Genomic DNA, 23,977 nt, shown 5'->3' with positions numbered 1-23,977 from the left:
TCTCAACATATATGGGAAAAAACCTTCTGACAAAATTCAACATTTATGAGAAAAACTCTCCAGAAAGTGGGCACAGAAGGAACATACGTCAAAGTACTAAAGACAATATATGACAAAGCCACAGCTAACATCATACTCAACTGAAAAGCAGAAAGCTTGTTCCTGGTCCCCTAAGACCAGGAACAAGACAAGAATATCGACACTCACCACTGTGATGCAACACAGTTTTGGAAGTCTTGGCCACAGCAATCAGAGAAGAAAAAAAAAGAAATCCAAACTGGAAAAGTAGTAGTAAAACTGTCACTATTTGCAGATGACATGATACTATACATAAAAATCCTGAAGATGCTACTAGAGCTCATCAATGACTTTGGTAAATTTTCAGGGTACACAATTAATATGCAAAAAATTTCTTGCCTTTCTATACATTAACAACAGAAGTTCAGAAAGAAATGAGGGAAACAATATCACTTACCATCACATGAAAAAGAATAAAATACCTAGGAACAAACCTATCTAAGGAGGCAAAAGACCTGTACTCCAAAAACTGTATGACACTGATGAAAGAAATCAATGATGGCACAAACAGATGGAAAGATATACCATGTTCTTGGATCGTAAGAATCAATATTGTCTAAATGACTATACTACCCAAGGCAATCAAAGATTCACTGCAATTCCTATCAAATTAGAATGGCATTTTTTCACAGAACTAGAACAAAAAAACTTTAAATTTGTATGGAAACACAAAACACCCAAACAGTCAGGTTCCCTGACTTGAGACTACACTACAGAGCTACAGTCATCAAAACAATATGGTACTGGCACAAAAACAGAAATATAGATCAACAGATCAGGCTAGAAAGCCCAGAAATAAACCCATACACCTACGGTGAATTAATCTACAACAGAGGAGTCAAGAATATACAATGGAGAAAAAAGTATCTTCTATAAGTGGTGTTGGGAAAACTGCATGAATAAAGAAATGAAAGAAAATAAATAAAAGAATGAAACTCGAACATTCCCTAACACCATACACAAAAATAAACTCAAAATGGATTAAAGACCTAAATGTAAGACTACATACTACTAAACACTTAGAGGAAAATATAGGCAGAACACTCTGACATAAATCGCAGCAATCTTTTTGGCTTCACCTCCTAAAGTAATGAAAATAATAACAAAAATAAACAACTGGGACCTAATTAAACTTAAAAGCTTTGCACAGCAAAGGAAACCATAAACAAAATCAAAAGACAACCCACAAAATGGGAGAATATATTTATTAATGATGTGATCTACAAGGGATTAATCTCTAAAATATACAAACAACTCATGGAGCTCAATAACAAAAAAACAAACAACCCAATCAAAAAATGGGCAGAAAAATCTAAATAGACATTTCTCCCAAGAAGACACACAGATGACCATAAAGCACATAAAAAGATACTTACTCAACATCACCAGTTATTAGAAAAATGCAAATCAAAACTACAATGAGGTATCCCCTCACACCAGTGAGAACGGCCATCATGAAAAAGTCAACAATAAATCGCTAGAGAGTGTGTGGAGAAAAGGGAACCCCCCTACACTGTTGGTGGGAATGTAAATTGGTACAGCCACTGTATGGAGATTAATTAAAAAATTAAAAACAGAGCTACCATATGACCCAGCAATTCCACTTCTGGGCATATATTTGGAGAAACCCGTAATTCAAAAAGGTAGATGCACCCCAATGTTCACTACATCACTATTTACAATAACCAAGACAGGGAAGCAACCTCGATGTCCATCAACAGAGAAATGGATAAAGATGTGGTACACACATGTACAATGGAGTATTACTCGGCCATGAAAATGAATGAAATAATGCCATCTGCAGCAACATGCATGGACCTAGAAATCATCATACTAAGTGAAGCAAGTCAGAGAAAGACAAATATCGTATGAAACCACTTATATCAGGGATCCCCAATCCCCGGGAAACAGACCATTACCAGTCCACAGAGGTGAGTGAGTGGTGAGCGAGAGAGCAAAGCTCCATCTGTATTTGCAGCCGCCCCCCACTGTTTACATTACCACCTGAACTCCACCTCCTGTCAGATCAGCGGCAGCATCAGATTATCATAGGAGTGTGAACCCTAGTGTGAACTGCACATGCGAGGGATCTAGGCTGCATGCTCCTTATGAGACTCTAATGCCTGATCATCTGAGGTAGAGCTGAGGCAGTGATGCTAGTGCTAGGGAGTCGCTGCAAACACAGTTTACCATTAGCAGAGAGGTTTGACTGCACAGAGAACATAATAAATCAATTGCTTTCAGTCTCATATCAAACCCCTATCAGTGAGTGGCAAATGAAAACAAGCTCAGGGCTCCCAGTGATTCTGCATTATGGTGAGTGGTATAATTATTTCATTATATATTACAATGTAATAATAATAGAAATAAAGTGCACAATAAATGTAATGTGGTTGAATCATCCCGAAACCACCCCCCACCTCCCACCATCTGTGGAAAAACTGTCTTCCACGAAACTGGTCCCTGGTACCAAAAAGGTTGGGGAGCGCTGACTTATAGGAGGAAACTTAAAAAAAAATGATACAAATGAACTTATTTACAAAAGAGAAACAGACTCACAGACTTAGAAAACAAACTTATGATAACAAAAGGGGAAAAGTGGGGTGAGGGATAAATTAGGAGCTTGGGATTAACATACACACACTACTATATATAAAACAGATAATCAACAAGACCTACTGTATAGCACAGAGAACTCTACTCAATATTCTTTAATAACCTAAATGGGAAAAGAATCTGAAAAGAATAGATATATGTATATGTATAACTGAATCACTTTGCTGTACACCTGAAACTAAGACAACACTGTAAATCAACTATACTGCAATGTAATATAAACTTTAAAAACTTAATAGAATTGAACTACCATAAGATCCAGCAATTCCAGTTCTGGGTATATATCCTAATGAAATAAAATCACTATGTCAAAAAGATATCTGCAGTGCCATGTTCACTAAAAAACAGTAGTTACCCTCTTAGCCACCAGGACAGGTTCCAAGCCCCCACTGGATACCTGAAATTGTAGACAGTACCAAAGCTATACATTCTATATTTTTTCCTGTAAGTACATACCTATGATAAAGTGTAACTTTCAGACACAGTGAGAGATTAACAACAGTTAAGTATTAATAAAACAGAATGATTACAATGTATTGTAAACAAAGTTATGTGAATGCGGTCTCTCAGAACATTTTATTGTACGAATTCAATACCTTTTTAAGCATTTATCATGCATTGTGGCTGTAACTTTTGCAGTCTGACGTGTGACAGTAAAACCACGAGGAACTTTTTTTTCCTGGATAGGATATTTTATACATGGATAGAATATTCATTCTTAATGTAAATCTTAGCAACCTAAGCAATTTTTTTCTTTCCTTATTATGTCCAGAACTTTCACCTTCTCCCCTGAAGCATTTTATGGCTTCTTTTTCACATTCCCAAATTGCTACCTTTTCCCTTAAGTAAGCACTTCATGCTTGTCTTTGGCATTTCCAAATTGCCAGCATCACTACTCTTGTGCTTTGGGGTCATTATTAGGTAAAACAAGTGTTACCTGAGAACAGGCACTGTGAAACCATGACAGTAGATCTGAAAACCAAGGAAACTACTAAATGACTAAGGGGCAGGATACATGGATCAAAGGGATAATTCATGTCCCAGCTGAGACAGAGCCAGATGGCAAGAGGCTTCAACATGCTATTCAGAATGGCATGCAATCTAAAAGTTAAGAGCTGTTCATTTCCAGAATTTCCCATTTAATATTTTCCAACCACAGTTGACCAGGGTAACTAAAACCCCTAGAAAGTGAAACTTCAGATAAGGCAGAGACTGCTATACTATTTGCAATAGCCCAGATATGGAAACAAGCTTAGTGATGAATGAGTAAAGAAAATGTGTTATAGGCATATCGTGGAGATATTTTGGGTTCAGGTCCTGAGCCCCACAATAAAGGAAGTCACATGAATTTTTTGGCTTCCCACTGCATACAAAAGTTACGTTTATGCTGTACAGTAGTCTATTAAGTATGTAACAGCATTATATCTTTAAAAAATACATATCTTAATTTAAAAATACTTCATTGCTGAAAAACAATAACCATCATATGAGGCTTCAGCTAGTCCTAATCTTTGCTCATAGAGGGTCTTGCGCTTTGATCTTCATAGCTGCTGACTGATCAGTGTGGTGGCTGCAGGAGGGCTGTGGCAATTTCTTAAAATAAAACAATAAAGTTCACTTCATCAAGTGACTCTTCTTCTCACTCCTAATTTTTTTTCCTTTCCTTTTTTTTTTAATTGAATTATAGTTGACTTACAATTCTGTGTTACTTTCCAGTGTACATAACTGAATATGTATACATATTATTTATCATATTCTTTTCCATTATGTTATTATAAGATATTGAATATAATTTCCTATGCTATACAGTAAATCCTTTTTATCTGTTTTACATATAGTGGTATGTACATGTTAATCCCATTCTCCTAATTTACCACTGCCCACCCCTGATTTGGTAACCATGTTTGTTTTCTATGTCTGCTTTGGTTTGTAAATAAACTCATTTGTATTATTTTTTAGATTCCACACATAAGTGGTATCATACAATACTTGTTTTTCTCTGTCTGACTTCACTTAGTATGATGATGTATACAGGTCTCTCCATGTTGCTGCAAATGGCATTATTTCATTCTTTTTTATGGCTGAATAATATTCCATTGGTGTACATACACTGCATCTTCTTTATCCATGTTTGTGTTGATGGACATTTAGGTTGCTTCCATGTGTTGACTACTGTAAACAGTGCTCCTATGAACAGTGGGGTGCATGTATCTTTTGGAATTAAGAGCTTCCTTTGGAAGCTAGGAGTGGGACTGCTGGATCATATGGCAGCTCTATTTGTAGTTTTTTAAGGAATCTCCATACTGTTCTTCACACTGGCTGCACCAATTTACATTCCCACCAACTATGTAGTAGGGTTCCCTTTTCTCCACACCATCTTCAGCATTTATTGTTTGTAGACTTTTTGACGACAGTCATTCTGACCGTTGTGAGGTGACACTTCATTGTAGTTTTAATTTGTCTTTCTCTAGTAATTAGCAATGTTGAGCATCTTTTCATGCCGGTCTACTTTTATTACATATTGTTGTGTCCCAGGGAATAGGGAGACCTGAGAAAAGGTACAGAATGGGGAATGGCCCAGAGGTGAAGCAGTCAAAACACACACAACATTTATTAAGTTCATTGTCTTATATGGGTGCAGTTCCTGGTGCCGCCAAACAATTACAATAGTAACATCAAAGATCACAGGTTATCATAACAAATATAATAATAACAAAAAAGTTTAAAATATTGAGAGAACTACCAAAATGTGACACAGAGACACGAAATGACAAAATGCTGTTGGAAAAATGATTCCAACAGACTTGCTTGACACATCGTTGCCAGAATCTTCATTTTGTAAAAACCTCAGTATCTGTGAAGTGCAATAAGCAAAATACAGTAAGAGCAGGTATGCCCATCTATAAATACAATGAAATAAAGAGTAGGATCAGGAGCAGGAGAGTTTGGGGAAATGAGAACATGCTGGTCTAAGAGTACAAACTTCAGGTATAAGTTCTGGGGATCTAATATACCAAATGGTGACTTCAGTTATCAATACTGTATTACATACTTCAAAGCAGCTAAGGTGTCAAAATTTAATGTTCTCACCACACACAGAAAATGTAAATACGTGATGAGGCAGAGGTGTTTACAACCAATTCACAATGCATACTGGCAACATATCATTGCACTGTACACCTTAAACTTACATAATGTTATATGTCAATGATATTTCAACGAATGGTAGGGTTAACCGTAGGTTAAAGAATAACCCTTTTTCTCATTCACCCCATTAGCATTTGAGAGAGAATACCCTCAGTTTTGAAATTCTCTTGTTTCTCAGTCTTTAAGTGACACCATAGTTTTCTTCCCACTCTCCCAAGTTCTGGTTACTGTGTCACTCCTCAGCCTTTACTGTCTTGCCCAAGGTTGTGCAATCAGCCATGTCTTCTTCTACTTTCTCTTTATTCCTATGGTTTCAACTACCATATGCAGAAAGATAATTCCCCAAATCCACATACTCAGACTAGGCTTGGACCTAATTCTTCCACCACACTATCTACTGAAGATTTCATTTGGATAAAACCCAGCTTCCTCCAGACGTGATCACTATGACCTTTTCTTCCTTCCCTGTCAGTTGGGATGTCTGATCTTTCCTATTCTTTCCCTCCCAACTACTCAATTATCTGTTCCTTTCTCTTATTTCCATGATCATTATTCACTCTCAGCCCCGTATTTCCTGATCCTAGGAGATGAAAATAGCCTCTAGGGACTTCCCTGGGTGGCACAGTGGTTAAGAATTCACCTGCCAATATAGGGGACACAGGTTCGAGCCCTGGTCCGGGAAGATCCCACATGTCATGGAGCAACTTGCCTGCGAGTTGGATCCCACAAGCCTGCAAGCCACAACTACTGAGCCCGTGCACCACAACCACTGAACCCCACCCACCTAGAGCCCGTGCTCCACAACGAGAAACCACCACAATCAGAAGCCCACACACCACAACCAAGAGTAGCCCCCGCTCGCCGCAACTAGAGAAAGACCATGTGCAGCAACGAAGACCCAATACAGCCAAAAATTATTAATTTTTTAAAATTTACCAGTATTAACCGGAGATAGAAAACTCAAGCAATCGTAAAAGTAAATACAATAACCTGTCTAATGTTAACATTTCAAACAGCTTGAAACCCAAATTCTTTCATAGGTGAATTTTTTCACAAGTTCCAAAAACAAATAATTCTAAAGCTTTATGAATTATTTTAGAGCATTTTACAATTCCTTTGGCAAAGTCAACAAATCTCCAAAACCAAAACCTGATAAAATAAATCAAACCACTCCCAAACTCTATTACTTATGACACCAGTTCAAGTATTTGCAAATATGATCCATAATCTGAAAGAGAAACACACAAACACATCCCTTAACAAAGTAAGAAATCAGGATGGAGCCAATTAGTCCATATCAATGGGCTGCAAGTAAAAAAACGACGATACTCTTAAAGATGTCAAAAAGTTGAAATTCAATATTGATTTTTTACTTAAAAATATTCACTCAGTAGAAAAAGAGATATGTCTTATCACAATAAAAATGTGTGCACAAGTGTATAATTATGCACTTCAGAATTTCAAAATCAGTCTAACCTGCTACAAAGGGTTTCTATTACACAAATAAAATCAGCTCACATAATAAAGAGGAATGATATTTGCATTACTTTAAAGTAAAACTGCATACCTTGAATTTAGGGGTGAAACACTACATTCTCACAAAGGTCAGAAGATTAAGATGCCTTTTAACATATTGTATTTTAATACTGGAAACTGCTAACCAATTCAGTTAGGTAAGATAAGTAAATGCATGATTATAGTCAAATTTCTGATTTATACCTTATATATCCAAGAAATCCAAAAAACCAACAGAAATACTATCATCATAACCAGTTCAGAAAAGTAGAATAGTACAAAATTAGTACTATTAAAGACAATAGATTTTTTACCACTTAAATACATGATTGGCTATGTTAACTGAAAACTCTAGTGAGATTCTTCTTAAAAGACAAAGGGAGAATTCTGTTGCTCTAGAAAACACTGCCTCTGTAATGTCAATTTCCCCTAAATTAACCTCTGTATTCAATTAAAATCCTAGCAAATTACTGTTTACTACCAGCACCAAAGCATGTACTGGGTAGGCTAAAAAGTTCGTGCCGACTTTTCTGTTAAGATTTTACAGAAAAACCGAAATGACCTTTTTGGCCAATCCAATAAATGTACATTCTCCAACAGTACTCTCTGAAGTTAATCAATATCAGAATGGATAATGATGGAATATTTATACAACTCATTATTATACACAATAAGAATGAATTAACTGCTATAAGTAATTTCATGGATAACTTTTCCAGGCATAATGTTGCTCTGGAAAGCCCAACACACAAAAATAAAAACCAAATCAATGGTAACAGAAGTCAGAATAGTGGTTCTTTCTTGCAAAGGGAGGAATAATTGACTGGGAAGGTGACAGGAGTGAGGCTTCTCTGTTACTCATAATGTCATTTAAAAAATCAGGGTAATGGTTATTCACATGAGTGAATGTGTTTAATACTTGAGGCCAACACAATCGATATCAGATAAGGTAATAATGCATTTTAAATAAACTACCTCTACATCTTACCACCATTATGATTAATGTTCCTCAAGAGGGCTACTTTCCCTCAGCAGGTAAGAATTATTAAGAGATGCTCCATTTCCTGCTAGATTTTTAAAAAGTATGGTAAATTCCATAATTTGCCCTTTAAGCAGATTCAGTTGGTTATGAGTAGGCTCTTACTTAATTTAGCGAAGTTCAAAATGAGACATGAATACTGCTTGCATCTATCTCAGTATTTTAGTATGCAACACTGTGACAGCACATTTTGGTTTTTTGCTGTGTCGTTTACATTTTGGTGGATATTCTATAGGAAAACTGTAAAGAAGGTCACGTGAGTCAGACTGTTTTGTACACATAAAAATTTGAGGGAATATCCTCGCGGTCTGGCGGTTAGGATTTGGAGTTTTCACTGCCAGGGCCAGGTTTGATCCCTGGTCAGGCAACTAAGATCCCACAAGCCACATGGTACAGCAAAAACAAAACAGAAAAAACCCCGATATTGTTAAGACGCTCTCCACAAAACTCTCCTAACAATTTTTATGCTTTTACCAGTAATATAAAAGTACCTACACTTCCCTAAAACCCAATGAGCACTGGAAATTAGTATTTTTAAAATTTGTAATTTTACTGAAAAATGAACGTTTGGGTTTTTTTGTTAATATGTTGCTTATGAGTTTTATACATCTCTCAGCTGAGTTTTATCTCACTGACTTTTTAAAGACCTATCAGTATATGTGTGTGGTATATTCGTCCTTATTGGCATATATTTAAACCTCTCTTTAAAGGGGATTGACTGGGATTCTGTTAATTTATACTGACCAATTTGGGAAGAACTGACATCCTTAAAATACTAACTTTTTCCAATCTACTACTCTTCTTTAATTTATGAATCCTTAAATTTAATATGTTTGTGAAAAAGATCTTACATTGTTTTATTAAAGTACTAGATGTTAGTCTACCATTATTTCTACTTTGTTAGCTAACAAAGTCAGGAAAGTCCAGTGTGTACACTTTTTAATTTGTATTCATGCTTATTTTAATCTATTCTGTTTCCATCCTTTAAAAAGCTGTCATTTGCAGATAATTTGCTAGATCTCAGAAACTGTACTAAAGTCTTTGCATAAATTATCTCATTTTATCTTTACCTGAACTAGGGGTAGATATTACCAGCCCCATTTTCCAATTAATGACATTGAAGCTTTGAAAGCTAAGAAATGTGCTCAAGGACACAAAGGGACTTTACTCATTTCTCATAAACATGTTATCTATTTTACTTTTTTAATCCTTCTAAGACTCTTATTCTCCAGTTTCAATTATTTCACAGTATCTTCTGAAGCCTATTTAAGTTGTTTGAATGTTCATTACCCGAATCTCAGCAGATCTAATGGTTGCAGGAGAAAGCAAAAGTCTTAAGAATGAACGTATTTAATGTGCCACTGGCACTGAAGTGATATGTGCACACCCCACAGAACTGTTGTTTATATATAATTTTTTTAAATGCTGTTCATTAAAATGACTATATTGTATATGTTTAAAAACATACAATAGTTTAACAATACGGGTGAACAAGAAAACTGCTTGGAGTTCACTCAACTAATGAACTCAAAACATTTCTTCCACGTAACTGTAAACTCTGCTTTCCACTCAAAACACATTATCTTTGTTGATTAGTATGACAGATCAATTCTTTAAACATAATAATAATACAAACTAAATACAAAGTAATTATATTTAAAGTGAAAATTTAAAGCACAAAAGATGTAAAAAAGTTGGTGAAAATGAAAAAGATATGCTCAGTCACAGTCATGGCCACTGACTTAAATTAAAATCTATAGGAAGACTAATTAACAGCTAGAGAAACAAAAATATCCACAAGATTAAGCCTAGCAAAGGTCTTAGAAAACTGACATACAATTTTCATATTGCAATTCCAGTATGAAGTGAAAATGCCATATAATGATGGCTCACAATTATGTCAGAAAATCATGCCAAAATACAATCCACCTCTATTTATTCTCTTCATTTGGAGAATTAGTGCACTGTTAAAATTAGAACTAAATCTAGTTTTTAAAAGATGAAACAAATATAATTGCAAATTTTTAAATTTCATTCACAGAGATAAAATATCAAGCTGTTTCATCACTATATATTAAAAATTCTTTATTCTAGGGACTTTACTGGTGGTCCAACGGTTAAGACTCTCCATGCTTCCACTGCAGGAGGCATCGGTTCGATGCCTGTTTGGGGACTAAGATCCCATATGCCACAAAGGGTGGCAAAAAAACAACAACAAAAAACTTATTCTAGTTTTCCATAGTCTAGCCTTCTTCCATATAAAAATTCTCAAAAAAAAATTTAATTAATACTTTAAAAATTGTATTTTTAAAAAACCTCTCACTGTTATCCTTTTAAATCTATCTAGTTTTCCTCTAATATTTTAAAGTTAACTTTCATTCTATCTTAAGTAAAGTCCTAACCATCTTTTTTTTCCCCCTTATCCATCCCTCAGCTAATCTTTTTATTACCTGGCACAGTGAATTTTAAACTTCCTTTTTTTTTTCTTCTAGTCAGCAAACCCTACCCTCAAATGGAAGTTTAAAAAGAAGGTAAGCATACTGATTAACGTTCATTACCTGAAATCAAGTTAAGCAATATTTAACATTTAAGTTGAATAACTGGAAGAAGAGAAGTAGAAAGAATTAGTTTGTAAGCTAGTGTTTAAAAAGATCTTGAGAAATAAGGGACAAATTACAGCTCAATGATATGGAAATGTAAATACTAACTACACAGAAAATTCAAAGAGAATTTAAAGTTAGGAAATCCATTAATAAAGTTCAGCACATTAATGGATCAAAGGAAAAAAAAAATCAACAGATGCAGGCCAAAGCATCCCCCAAATTCAACTCCTCTTTATAATAAAAACTTCTAAACTCTAAAGGAAGAGAATTTAAAGAATATTTACCTAAGAGAACACTGCAGTATCAATATTTAAAGAAAAAAACACTGGAAACACTCTTTCAAGTACCTATACCACTAAAACTGAATCTAACATCATTATTAACAGAAAACACAATTACAGAGAAAATGCAAAAAGTCCACTAACTAGTATCACTACTGGATTTCATGGACTCTGAAGATGCTCTTAATTATTAGATGAACCATTATTTTACATACCACTAAGAAAAACTACTGCTCAGTAAAATGATATAATTCGTCATCATTTATAACTGTAAAATACATACTGGAGTTGGCATGTGTGTGAAAAACAACCAAAAGAAATGCATTTAGAATATTAAAACTTCTTCACATCACATTCAGGGTGCTACTGTGGCTCACTTTTCTGCTCAAAGCTGTTCAATGTCCATGTCTAACTACAGTTTTCTCCCAACAACAAGGTGTTGATGAAGCATCTCTTAATTATCATCTGTAGAATCTTCTTACAAGTCAATGACACTTACTTCTCAAACTTTGATGCCAGCACTTTATTTTTTGACTAAAGTCATTATTTCATTTTTGCTAAAGTAAGTTAAGCAGCTTCTGTTCAAAGTTGGAAATTTTGTGATAAAAAGACTCTCAATGTATGACCACGTATCCTATGACTGAAATATGAATCAAACAACCCAGGCTCTGACTGCTGTTTAACTTCTTTCAACTCTTCCAAGAGCAATTTATTCTACTTTCAGGAGTACTGTCTGATAAGTATTAGCAATGTATGTAGTAACCAATAATGACTGTAACTCATGTGGAGGGATACAAAATGAGTAGTTCCTGAATACTGCAGGCTGTGATAAATACATTTCAATTTCAGAGATACTGACCTATAAGGAGGAAAGTACACCTCAGAATCTATGCAGCATGGTCATACATTTAATAATGAAAGTTTGCATAGTCGATTTCTGCATGTCAACAGAGTCTGTTATAAATTATAAACTGAAATTGTTACTTTTAAAAAACTGCTATTCACTATGGCCACAAAAGTTACACAACGTAACACAATACAGTTAACAATGCATATATGAAAAGCAATATATAGTATGGTATAGGTGTAGACTCTGGAGCCAGATGGTAAAATTAAAATTCTACCTCCACTAAGATTATGGGTTTCAATCCCTGGGGTTTCAAAGTTTCAAAGCAAACTCAGGATACAAGAAAATGTGTATTGGGAATTCCCTGGTTGTCCAGTGATTAGGGCTCGGAGCTCTCACTGCCAAGGGCCAGGGTTCAATTCCTGGTTGGGAAACTAAGATCCCACTAGTCACGCAGCACAGCCAAAAATAAATAAATACATGAAATGTGTAATTATGGTAGGGAGATTTTAGAAGTTATTATATTAGTACTGTCTGAAGAACAGTGCTGGCACACAATAAGTGTTTGATGACAATGGCAAAGACGATAATGATGATGGAGAAAATGTTATAAAAGGACTTTAATAAGCCTACAGAAATAAACCATGTTCATCAAAGGCATATATGTATGTCCATATATTGTCCATATATTGTATAAACTTGATGCAAATACAAAAATCTAATAATTTTTCCAACTGAAATAAAGAGTCTAAAAAAAGTTAAAGGAAAAAGACAACTAAAACAATTCTACAAAGAATAAGAGAATACTTACTAAGATTTTGAGGAGTTGGAAGACCCTGAGCTCACCTCCTCTCACACACACACCAAAATTATATCTACAGAGCAAGTATTGTTGAGAAAAACCAGAGACTAGTAGAAAAGATACAAAGAAGGAACCACAAAGAGACAGAAGTGGTGGATATGCAGTACAGTCAAGGTCTATGCATATCCCTGGGTAGGGGACCCACAAATGGGATGATAATCACAATTGTAGAGATTCTTCCCAAGGAGTAAAGAATTGGAGCACCTCAGTAGGCTCCTCAGCCTGGGGGTCTTGCACTGGGAGGACAAGTTCCCAGTATGTCTGACTTTGAAACCCAGTGGGGCTTACTCTGAGGAGACCTAGAAGAATGCGGGAAATAGACTCCATTCTTTTTTTTTTTTTTTCTTTTTTTTGCAGTACGCAGGCCTCTCACTGTTGTGGCCTTTCCCGTTGCGGAGCACAGGCTCCGGACGCGCAGGCTCAGCTGCCATGGCTCACGGGCCCAGCTGCTCTGCAGCATGTGGGATCTTCCCGGACCGGGACACGAATCCGTGTCCCTGCATCGGCAGGCAGACTCTCAACCACTGCGCCACCAGTGAAGCCCTAGACTCCATTCTTAAAGGGCACATACAGAAGCTGTGATTTGAAAGACACCCAGGTTAGATCCATATGCTGATACCTGATCTTGGAGAGTATCCTGGAAAAGAAGGGACAAATGGAGCTCACCCTGGGGACGCAGTCACTGGAGGCAGCCATTCTTGGGAGCTTTGTTCTACCATGTGGACACTGGTGCTGGCAAGCATCACTCTGGAGCCGTCCCTCTAGCTTATTAGCACTGGGACCTGGCCCAGCCACCAGTCTGTCAGCACCAGTACCAGGAAGTCCAAGCAACTAGCCAGGAAGGGACACAGCCCCAGCCACCAGGAGGCCAGCTAATCTTAAGGCTCTTCAGCCCATAGCTGCCCTGGGAATCAACCACACACACAAGTGCACTGGCACTAGCATGGGACCACCCAGCCTGGGAACCTCATGGGACTTCACATCTGGCCATCAGAACCAGGCCCTGCCCACCAGCTGGCTAACACCAACTCCAGGACACCTTTGGCCCTGCAGTTAGAGACCCCAGCACTCAGCTCTGCCCACTAGTGGGTCAGCAATAGCCCTAAGACCCACTAATACTCCACAGCCAGCTGCCGTATGTACAGAAATAAAACCCCAGAGGAACTAAATGAAGTAGAGATAGGCAATCTACTCAATAAAGAGTTCAAGGCAATGATCATAAAGATAGTCAAAGAATTTGGGAGGAGAATGGATTCCCAGAGTGAGAAGTTAGAAGTTTTTAACAGAGGTAGAAGACAAAAAACAACCAAATAGAGATAATACAATAACTGAAATGAAAAACACACTAGAAAGAATCAACAGTAGATTAGATGATACAGAAGAACATATCAGTGACTAGACAGACTAGTGGAAACTGCTGAGGCTGAACAGAAAAAAGAAAAAGAATGAACAGAAATGAGGATCGTTTAAGAGACCTCTGGGACAACTTCAAGTGTACTGATATTCACATTACAGGAGTCCCAGAAGGAGAAGAGATTAGGAAAAGAGGCAGAGATCATATGTGAAGACATAATAGCCAAAAACTTCCCTAAAATGGGAAAGGACACAGACATCCAAGTCCAGGAAGCACAGCAAGTCCCATACAGGATTAACCCAAAGAAGAACACATCAAGATACAGTGTAATTAAAATGGTGAAAGTTAAAGACAAAGACATAATATTATAAACAAGTTATGTACAAAGGAACTGCCCATACTTGCACGTAATTAATCTGTAACAAGGGATGCAAAAATAATACAATGTGGAAAAGAGAGCCTCTTTAATAAAAGCTGTTGAGAAAAGTGGATAGCTACATGCAGAAGAATCAAGCTGGACTACTCTCTTCCACCATGCACAAAAATAAACTCAATACATATTGAAGACTTAAATGTAAGACCTGAAACAATAAAAATTCTAGAAGAAAACACAGGCAGCAAACCCTTTGACATTAGTAGTATTTTTTTTTACACACATAAAAAAGAGAAATTTTATTTCTCTTCTTTTATTTCCCTCCTCAAGGGAAATAAAAATAAACAGATGTGGTACTACTTCAAACTAAAAAGCTTTTGCACAGGGAAGGAAAATACCAACAAAACGAAAAGGCCCCCAATGAATGGGAGAAGATATTTGCAAAGGATATATCCAATAGAGCGTTAATATCCAAATGTAAAAAGAAGTCACACAACATCAAACAAACAAAACAAAACAAAACCCCACAAACAACCCAATTAAAAAATAGGCAGAGGGGCTTCCCTGGTGGCGCAGTGGTTGAGAATCTGCCTGCTAATGCAGAGGACACGGGTTCGAGCCCTGGTCTGGGAAGATCCCACATGCCGTGGAGCAACTAGGCCCGTGAGCCACAACTACTGAGCCTGCCCATCTGGAGTCTGTGCTCTGCAACAAGAGAGGCCCGCGCACCATGACAAAGAGTGGCCCCCGCTTGCCACAACTAGAGAAAGCCCTCGCACAGAAACGAAGACTCAACACAGCCAAAAATAAATTAATTAATTAATTTAAAAAAATAGGCAGAGAATCTGAATAGACATTTTTCCAAAAAACACATACAGATGGCCAACAGACACATGAAAAGATGCTCAACATCACTAATTATTAAGGAAATACAAATCAAAACCACAATGAGGGATCACATCACATCACATCAATCAGAATGAGTAGTATCCAAAAGACAACAAATCACAAGTATTGGCAAAAGGGTGTGGAGAAAAGGGAACCCTCATGCACTGTTGGTGGGAATGTAAATTGGTGCAGCCACTATGGAAAACAGTATGAAGATTCCTCAAAAAATTAAAAATAGAACTACCATATGATCCAGCAATTACACTCCTAGGTATTTATCAAAATAAAAACACTAATGAGAGAAAAACATGCATCCCAATGTTCATTACTGCAGGACTGTTTACAATCACCAAGGTATAAAAGCAACCTAACTGCACCATACAGATGAATAAAGGTGTGGAATGTTAACCATAAAACAGAATGAAATATTGCCATTTGTGACAACATGCATGAACCTAGAGGATATGAGACTAAGTAAAATTAGTCAGAGAAGGACGAATACTGTATGATTTCACTTACATGTGGGAAAAAAAGGCTCCACCTCACTAGTATTCTGACTGACGCAAAGTTAAAGCGACAATCAGAAAACATCTAATCCCTGGAAACTGGAAGAAATTAAACTGTTAAGTCTTTGGCAGTGCTATGAAGAAACAGAGACTCACAATTTAGTATCAACTAAATACAACCACTGTGGAAAGAACTTGGCAATTCCTAGTAGAGCTGACAATGCATATATATACACTTCAGTGTACCAATTCCATTTATATCATAAACCCAAGAGAGAAGAGTTATGTACAAAGAGAGCAGCACTGTTTTGAAAATTCAAACAACTTAAAACTTAACTGTAACTATTAATGAATAAATAAGCCACGGCCTATTTACTTATTAAAATACAAGTCTACCAGGAAATTAGACTAGGAGTTTCTCAAACTTTTCCACGTCAGGACTCCTGCATAATTTTATAAAATGTTGTACTGAAAAATAATAAGAATGGACTGTCCATATTCCTATCGGGTGAAGAATATGAAAAAGAGGAGAATAAAGCAGGCAGGGAAGGTTATCCTGAGCTCCCATTTGGACTTTGTACCTTTATAATGTGGACACAGTATGCCTTAATATTTATACCCTTGTCCATAACACAGTAACTGTTTAAGCTAATTCCAATTGGAAAGTTATTCAACTCCATATAAATCTCTGCATTCAGTTATTCAAATAATATTTATTGGAAATGATGCCCATGCGCCAGATCATTTTGCTAAGGGGACAAGGCAGGATGAGAAACTGTCTCTACAGTTAGGACCTCAAGAAAACAAAATATAAACTAATAGAATACAACAGCTTCAATGGTAAGTTAAAGATGTCTGTATTGTTCTATGGGACACGAAAAGAAAAGCCTGGGAAAATAAAGTCACAAACAGAAAGAAATCAACAAGCAGGAGTTGTTTTAGGGATTCTATGAAGAAACTGCTTTTTCAGCTCATATTATTGGGCACTTAATATGTATCAGATACATTTTATTTTAGCCATATTGAGTATGGAGTGTCAGGAAGGCAAATGAGTTGTTCAGCAGGCAACGAGAAATGCTAGGTGAGAATCTCAGACAAGAGGAGACAGCGAAGCCAGAGAAGACTGGAGAAAACAGGATAGAGGACTGACGTCAAGGGAGATTCCACATGAGGTTTTAAAAAGAACCACAGCAGAGACAGAAGGCACAGAGTCTCTGAAACACAAAACACTTTTATGTGACATACCAATTGTACTGTGGAATAGTCTCGTTATTTGGGAAATAATGAATTTAGAAATAAGTGGGGGGGAAAAAAAAGGACTGATGATTTTTAGAAGATTAGAGAACCTAAGAAAATTTTAAGGAGAGAGAAATGAGCCAGCAGAGTGTCTGGGAAGAGGTTAAGCAGAGCACCTGGGCTTGGAAGGAGAGCACTGCAGTAAAAGAAATGGAAGAAAGCCTAGGTAGAAATAGAGCAAAAGCATGAAGCTAAAGAGAACAATCATTTACATCAAATGACCATCTACCTTTCTCAGTTAAGTAAAAGAATAAAAAGACTTCAAAAAAATTTGAAAGACTGGAGTTGACAAGAGAATTTTTTTTTAAAGTTTGTAATTGCCACAATGTGCTCAAATACAAATAACACAAAGATTATTCTGTGAGAATACAAATTAAATAGGATCAGAGAAACCATTTACAAAAAGTGCTGTATGCTTTTTTAAAAAAAAAAACTGCCTCTATTTGAAAAATACACATAAATTAAAACAGCTGGCTAATACCTGTCATCAGAATCTACCCCTTCAAGCAAAAAACATCATATATTTAACCATTTCTGATAGAAATGCTTTAAAGTCATACACTTACCTGTCTTCTTAATTATACATTTGAGTTTAATATAATCATTATCTTGAACATCCTTTGTTGCTGTACTGGAACATCTGCTTCTGCTGTACTATGCAGCATACCATTCTATCTTCTCAGAGTTCTTTCTGTTTCCCAGCTGTCAAGATATAAAGCAACTATTTCTACAGTTTATGTTCATCCTTCACACCTCAACAACTAGGCTGCATTAGCAACTTGCTTCCCATCTGTCTCCTTCAGTCCAGTTTCTAAGTTTTCTAAACATGGCCATTCATGATAAATGTGATAATCTTTCTCATGGAGCATCACGTGTTGAAAGATTAGGAAACACATGCTTTCTGAAACCTGCATCTAGGACATTCATAAATGAAAAAACAAAGTTTAAAGCTTGGTTCAGAGAAGAGTAATAAAATTATTTTCACGATGCGGTTGCCTTCACCAGGGGAAGGAGGTTTGCACAAGGCCATGTCAAGGTTATTTATTGTGTTTTTAGGAATTACTCTTCTGTTTTTTCAAACCTACTTCCTAAATTATTCCTGTAATGTTGTACCATGGTTAACTAAAATTTTGTTCACTAGAGGAAATATAATAATTTTCAGCAAAACGTTACTTGATGTTAGAACTTAGGATAGAAAAAAGGAGCAGCTGTCGGGCTACCCTGGTGGTGCAGTGGTTCAGAATCCGCCTGCCAATGCAGAGGATACGGGTTCCATCCCTGATCCAGGGAGGATCCCACATGCCATGGAGCAACTAAGCCTGTGCGCCACAACTACTGAGCCTGTGCTCTAGAGCCCAGGAGCCACACAGCTACTGAATCCCAAGTGCCTCAACTACTGAAACCCGCGTGCCTAGAGCCCATGCTCTGCAATGAGAAGCTGCTGCAGTGAGAAGCCTGTGCACTGCAAGGAAGAGAAGGGAGTGGGGAGCTCACTGCAACTAGAGAAAGCCTGGGCGTACCACCAAAGACCCAACGCAGTCTTTATTAAATAAATTTATTTAAAAAAAGAAAAGAAAAAAGGAGCAGCTGTCAAGAACACATGAGTCATTCAAGAAGCAGCAATACTCGATAATTTTTCTAGTAAAGAAAACACTGATCAACTTACTACTAGTTTTCATTATTTCTCAACTTTAAAAGTTCTCCCCAATGGTTGGAGCCAGAACTGCTAAATAAATATGAAGCACAGCTTAGGTGTTCCATCAGTCTACCTCAGAATCTACCTTTTCTAGTCTCAATTTCCAGTATGCCCCTACCTATACATCCACTCTAGTCAAACTTTAAATATGTGCTGTCTTCTGAAGAAGCTTCAAACTTAAAATACGCCCTTTCCCTACTTCTATCTCCACCTAATGAAGTCCCACAAATTTTCAGTAAGTACCTTCCTAGAATTCCTCCTACTTCAGGGACCCTTTCCGAATGCTCCAAATGAAGACCTCGCATTCCTATGAAACCTTAGCAGTGAACTTCTTGCAGGCATCATCCGATTTTCGGAACTTTTTCAATCTTTACTAGTACAGCGCAAAGCTCACACAGGCTTAAAGAGTTCACCAATAAACCTGAATAATATACAATGTAAAGTACTGTAAAGAATGGGACTGTACCTTAAGACTTTTCAAATAAGACAAAATCTAAACAGCAGCACGGTACAAAAACTCGTAAATAATGCATCACTTTATCGTACTTCAGTAAGAAAACCCCATTTCCAACTCTTACTATATACAGTGTAAAATTATCACTAGTCGCTTAAACGCAAGTTTCCAACAAAATTTTTCCAGCTAAGGAAAAGAAGACTTCAGACTTTTAATCACTTTCGAAGTATCTGTATCCTGTGGCACAAAAAAGAGTTACGAGCACTTTTTTCCCATCAAATTCATTTTTTATTACTGAGATACTCAGGGAGGCAACTGGTGGAAAACCTCAAGATAGGCACGTCAAGGTGCATGTATGACTTTACTTAAGTAAAAATAAAATTTCCTAGATTCTCATTTGCCTTCGTGAGCTCAGGTGCCTAGGCGGTCATCGGCCGTAACCGCCCTAGGGTGGCTTCAAGGGCGGGGGTAAGGCGCGAGGTCGTGATTGCCAGCAGCTCGGCTAAAATACAGCGGAAACTGCAGCCAGCCAGCAAGCTGCGGTAGGCAGGGCAGGAAAGAGGCGCTGCCGCCGAGCGCCTGGAGCCCGAGGGCTCATCACGACTGGAAGGACCACGGCCGCTGTAGGCAGCGAGCACGCCCCCTCCGCGCGTACACGCTGCCGTGCCGGGCCGCCGGTACCCGCCATCCGAGCCGCCGCCGTCTGCTCTCCGACCCCACCTCACGGGCTGTAGCGGAATTTCGCCTTCAAAAGCTACCTTCAAGATGGCGGCTCCCCCTCCCAGCCATCCCCTGCAGCAGGCGTAAATCCGCCGCCATCTTGTCCCCCCTCGCCCCCCCCACCCCGTCTATATTTACATAGCGAAAATCGGGCAGGCCGGCCAGCGGCCTTCACCTCCCGCCTACAGCCCTCGCCTCCTTGCCAGGCCTCACTCGCGCGCGGTGCCCGGGCCGGCCGCGGCGCCAACCCGATGCCCCTCGGCCGCCTCCCGGGCCACAGGGAGACCCTCCCCCAGATCCCGCCCGGTAACAGAGCGCGCCTCCGCCGCTGCTCGGGGCAGCCGGGCTCCTTCCCGGGCCTAACTGCGGCCTCCTTGGGGCCTGCTCGCCGCCGCACGCCACACCGACCCGCCTAGCGCATAAGAGCGCCACACCGGCCACCGACCAGGCCGAGACCAGGCCGTCCCACTCGCTCTAGGCCCCGCAGCCGCGGCCGCGTCCCAGACTCACCAGACCCGGGTGCGGGCGCTCGGCGACGGTGGCGGGTGCCGCAGGCCGGCCTTTCTCTGGAGCACTGGGCCGGGCTCCGGCTGGTGGGGCGGGCGGAGGGAGGGAGGAGGGGCCGAGCTCGGAGCTGACAAAAAGCGGCCCAGCTCCCCGGCACGGGCCCGCCGTCAGCACGTCACGTCACCGCCTGGGACAGAAACCCAAGAAAATACGGAAGGGTGAAGTCCCCCCTTCGGCCCGGTTGGTCCCTCGGCGCCTCGTGTCGAAGCCACTCAGGCCTTTCAACCTGAGAGTATAGTTGCCGTGCTGCGGCGGGGTCTCCGGCGGCCTGACTGACAACGTTCCTTTCTCCTCCTCCGCGCTCCCGCCCGCCGCCGCCGCCGCCGCCGCCGCCGCCGCCGCCGCCGCACACGCGCCACTGCCGCCGCCTCGGCCGTAAAACCCACGCAGGGCCGCGGTCCGCCAACCCCGCGGAAAGACAGGAGGTCCGCACCTGGGCGGACTGGGTTCTGCCCAGAGACGTACCGCGTCTCGGTGCGGGTCGTGGCCCAGGTACTCGCTCGAGTTGTTTGCAAGCTGTCAAGACCCATGCCTGCAGAAAATGTGTTTTCTTCATCCTTGTAGCTAGAAAATTTAGCAACCCCCGCCGTACCCTTCCTTCGCTTAAAAAGAAAAAAAAAAAAAATTGTAATAAAATGAAAATAGACTTGCCACTCTGAATGGTTTGTGGGCAAGAGGAGCAGGGGGCTTGTTCTAAAACTACCAAATATTTTCATTTTTAAAAGTTAGAGAACCTGATATGAATGTAATGTGGGAAAGGATTAAACTTTGAAAGCGATTTTGCACATTTCAATGAACAATTTTTAACGTATCGTTAATTTTCTATGTACCTTGTGTTTGAGGATTTCTGAGCCTATTGAAATGTAAGTCTTGTGTATTTGTTTCATAAATAACGCTTTTTTTTGTATTTCAGTATTCTTTAATAAATATACATATATACTGGCAGAATTGGCTATGGATTTTTTTTTTTAAAGCAAGCTACATAAACAGCTCTTTAAACGTTAAAAAGGCCTGAAAGGGAAAAATTTGATTAAACAGACATTTATCAGCTCCAAAACCATGTATTTTCTGTTTTTATTACTTTAAATTTCTCTGCTATCTTTCCATACTGAACTTGGGGTCCAAACTTCGAAAGATGGTAGTAAGAAGTGAAAAAATGTTGCCTTTCTCTATATTAATCTGGAATCCGACATGCGGTATTTCCTCAGTATGGACCTAAACGATAAAGACATTTTAAATAACAAGGAATACAAAAATAACAGAGCCAACAGAATACAGGTGGAGAAATCTCTTTAAATGTAGAGGCCAAATATTTAAGTTTTCTATCATACATATTGTCAAAACTCCCAGAATGCAACTCGTCCTTGCCTCACATACATTAAAATCATGAAATGCTTTGTAAAAGGAAAAACAGAGGTACAGTTAGAAATCTCTGGGAAAGTCTCTGGGTGATAGTTTTCCATTCAAGTCCATAGCTTAGTTTTGTTTTTGTTTTTTCTGAGTGACTAAATATCCTTTCAGAAATCACAAAAGACAACATGTCATTGTTTATAGAAAACTACAAAAGGCTGTGATAGAATATATTTTCACAGAAAGGTGAAGAAAAATATTTTTTCAGGTGAAAAAGAACTAGCTTAACTTCAAATATAATTAACATAATTTCAAAATAATGACAACCAGTGTTTAAATATTTTCCAAAGGCCTTGTTTAATGTTACGGTATGCTAAGAATGGGGTCTGACATCATCCTTTCAACTGTAGTTAACATAATCAGAACACAAGAAGATAATGTCAGTATTCTTGTTAGATCTCCCATGATTATGAAAAATACTAGTAGGACCATCAGTATAAAGCACTTAAGAAAACAGTGGCCACAGTAAAAAGAAAAAGATGTTTCCTAATTTCAGAGTTAAGTAGTAGTTTAGACAGTGTTATTTTTATAATAGCCTTTTAATATTTCATACATTAAAAGATTGTTAGCCTTTGATAGGATACAAGTGATGGCCTAATTATATTTGTTAGATAGACCATTATTAGAATTCAAGAAAGATTATTTAATAGATGACTATACATATGTAGTCAACTATATTACATTAGCTTTTTTAAAATGCAAAGTCATTTGTATTTCAAATACATTTATGGATAGCAGTAAAGAAATACCACTATATGACAAATCATTTTACCAGAAATACATGTAAAAATACAAGATACTTATGATAAAATGAATAAGTATGAATAGAGATGTGAAATTGTTTAACATTATAAAATATTAAAGTAGTTACAGTAAGACCTTTAGTACACCTAACATCACCGTGAGTTTTAAAGGATCTCCTACATTCTATCTTGTACTAAAATTATTGATCATTGTTTTAGTATTAGGGGAGGGGCCTACAGAATTCTGGACACAGAGTGACGAAGATGTGCTTGGTTCTTGCCTTTGGGGAACTCCATATAAGAAACTGCGCCTGACAATAAAAACCTTCAGAAGTGCTTTCACTTTCACAAAGAAATACACGAAAGGAAAATTTAGAAAGACTGGCCTTCCCTGGTGGCGCAGTGGTTGAGAGTCCGCCTGCCAATGCGGGAAACGCGGGTTCGTGCCCCGGTCTGGAAGGATCCCACGTGCCGCGGAGCGGCTGGGCCCGTGGGCCATGGCCGCTGGACCTGCGCGTCCGGAGCCAGTGCTTCGCAGCGGGAGAGGCCACAATAGTGGGAGGCCCGCGTACCGTACGAAAAAAAAAAAAAAAAGAAGCTTCCACATTTTTAGGGATTTGTTATTGCAGCATCCCACTTCTCAGTACCCATAATCTGTATTAGTCAGTGTTCTACAGTGTTGACCTATAACAAACCCAGTTATTTCTTCAGGAAAAAAGGGGAGGGGTTTTGAGATCAGCATAGAATTGCTATTCACAGTCTGCAACCATGGGTGAGCCACACACAAGTTCCAGCACAATAAGCAAAGGAGAACACTTCTATAGAGGGGAAAAGGAAGTTATGAGGGCTGTAGTAAACAGAGAGCCCATGGGCTTTCATTGGCTGAGTTCTTGCCAGGGAAGAAGAGGACTCTTTCTTCTTCCTGCTGGGGTCTACTATTTTTGCAGAGCATGAGAGCTTCCCATTCCAGTCTCTCAACTTC

At 38.6% G+C, this 23,977-nt stretch overlaps 2 protein-coding genes across 6 annotated transcripts in view; both read right to left on the bottom strand.

Annotated features, from left to right (window-relative positions):
- The window catches only part of LOC137217855 (zinc finger X-chromosomal protein-like), a 55,251-nt gene extending 33,925 nt beyond the window's left edge, over window positions 1-21,326 (bottom strand). Inside the window, exons 1-2 of one of the 3 annotated variants that reach the window (XM_067724843.1) lie at window positions 20,786-21,326; window positions 17,972-18,107 (exon numbers count right to left, since the gene is read on the bottom strand). The gene's annotated coding sequence lies outside the window, so the exon portion shown is untranslated. The remainder of the gene's footprint in view (window positions 1-17,971; window positions 18,108-20,785) is intronic. The other 2 variants (XM_067724841.1, XM_067724842.1) reach the window with 2 other exon arrangements.
- Window positions 21,327-21,902: 576 nt separating this feature from the next.
- LOC137217856 (eukaryotic translation initiation factor 2 subunit 3-like) overlaps window positions 21,903-23,977 on the bottom strand; it is a 44,569-nt gene continuing 42,494 nt past the window's right edge. For all 3 annotated transcript variants that reach the window (XR_010940301.1, XR_010940302.1, XM_067724844.1), the window contains one exon: window positions 21,903-22,057. Coding sequence is in view for 1 of the 3 variants with exons in the window: in XM_067724844.1 (XP_067580945.1) it covers window positions 22,012-22,057 (46 nt within the window). In the remaining 2 variants the exon portion in view is untranslated. The remainder of the gene's footprint in view (window positions 22,058-23,977) is intronic.

This window comes from Pseudorca crassidens, chromosome Y (assembly GCF_039906515.1).
Source record: "Pseudorca crassidens isolate mPseCra1 chromosome Y, mPseCra1.hap1, whole genome shotgun sequence".
In the NCBI taxonomy this organism is placed as follows: Eukaryota; Metazoa; Chordata; class Mammalia; order Artiodactyla; family Delphinidae; genus Pseudorca; species Pseudorca crassidens.
The sequence above is the reverse complement of the archived record's forward strand: the minus strand, read 5'-3'. Positions and strand labels throughout refer to the sequence as shown.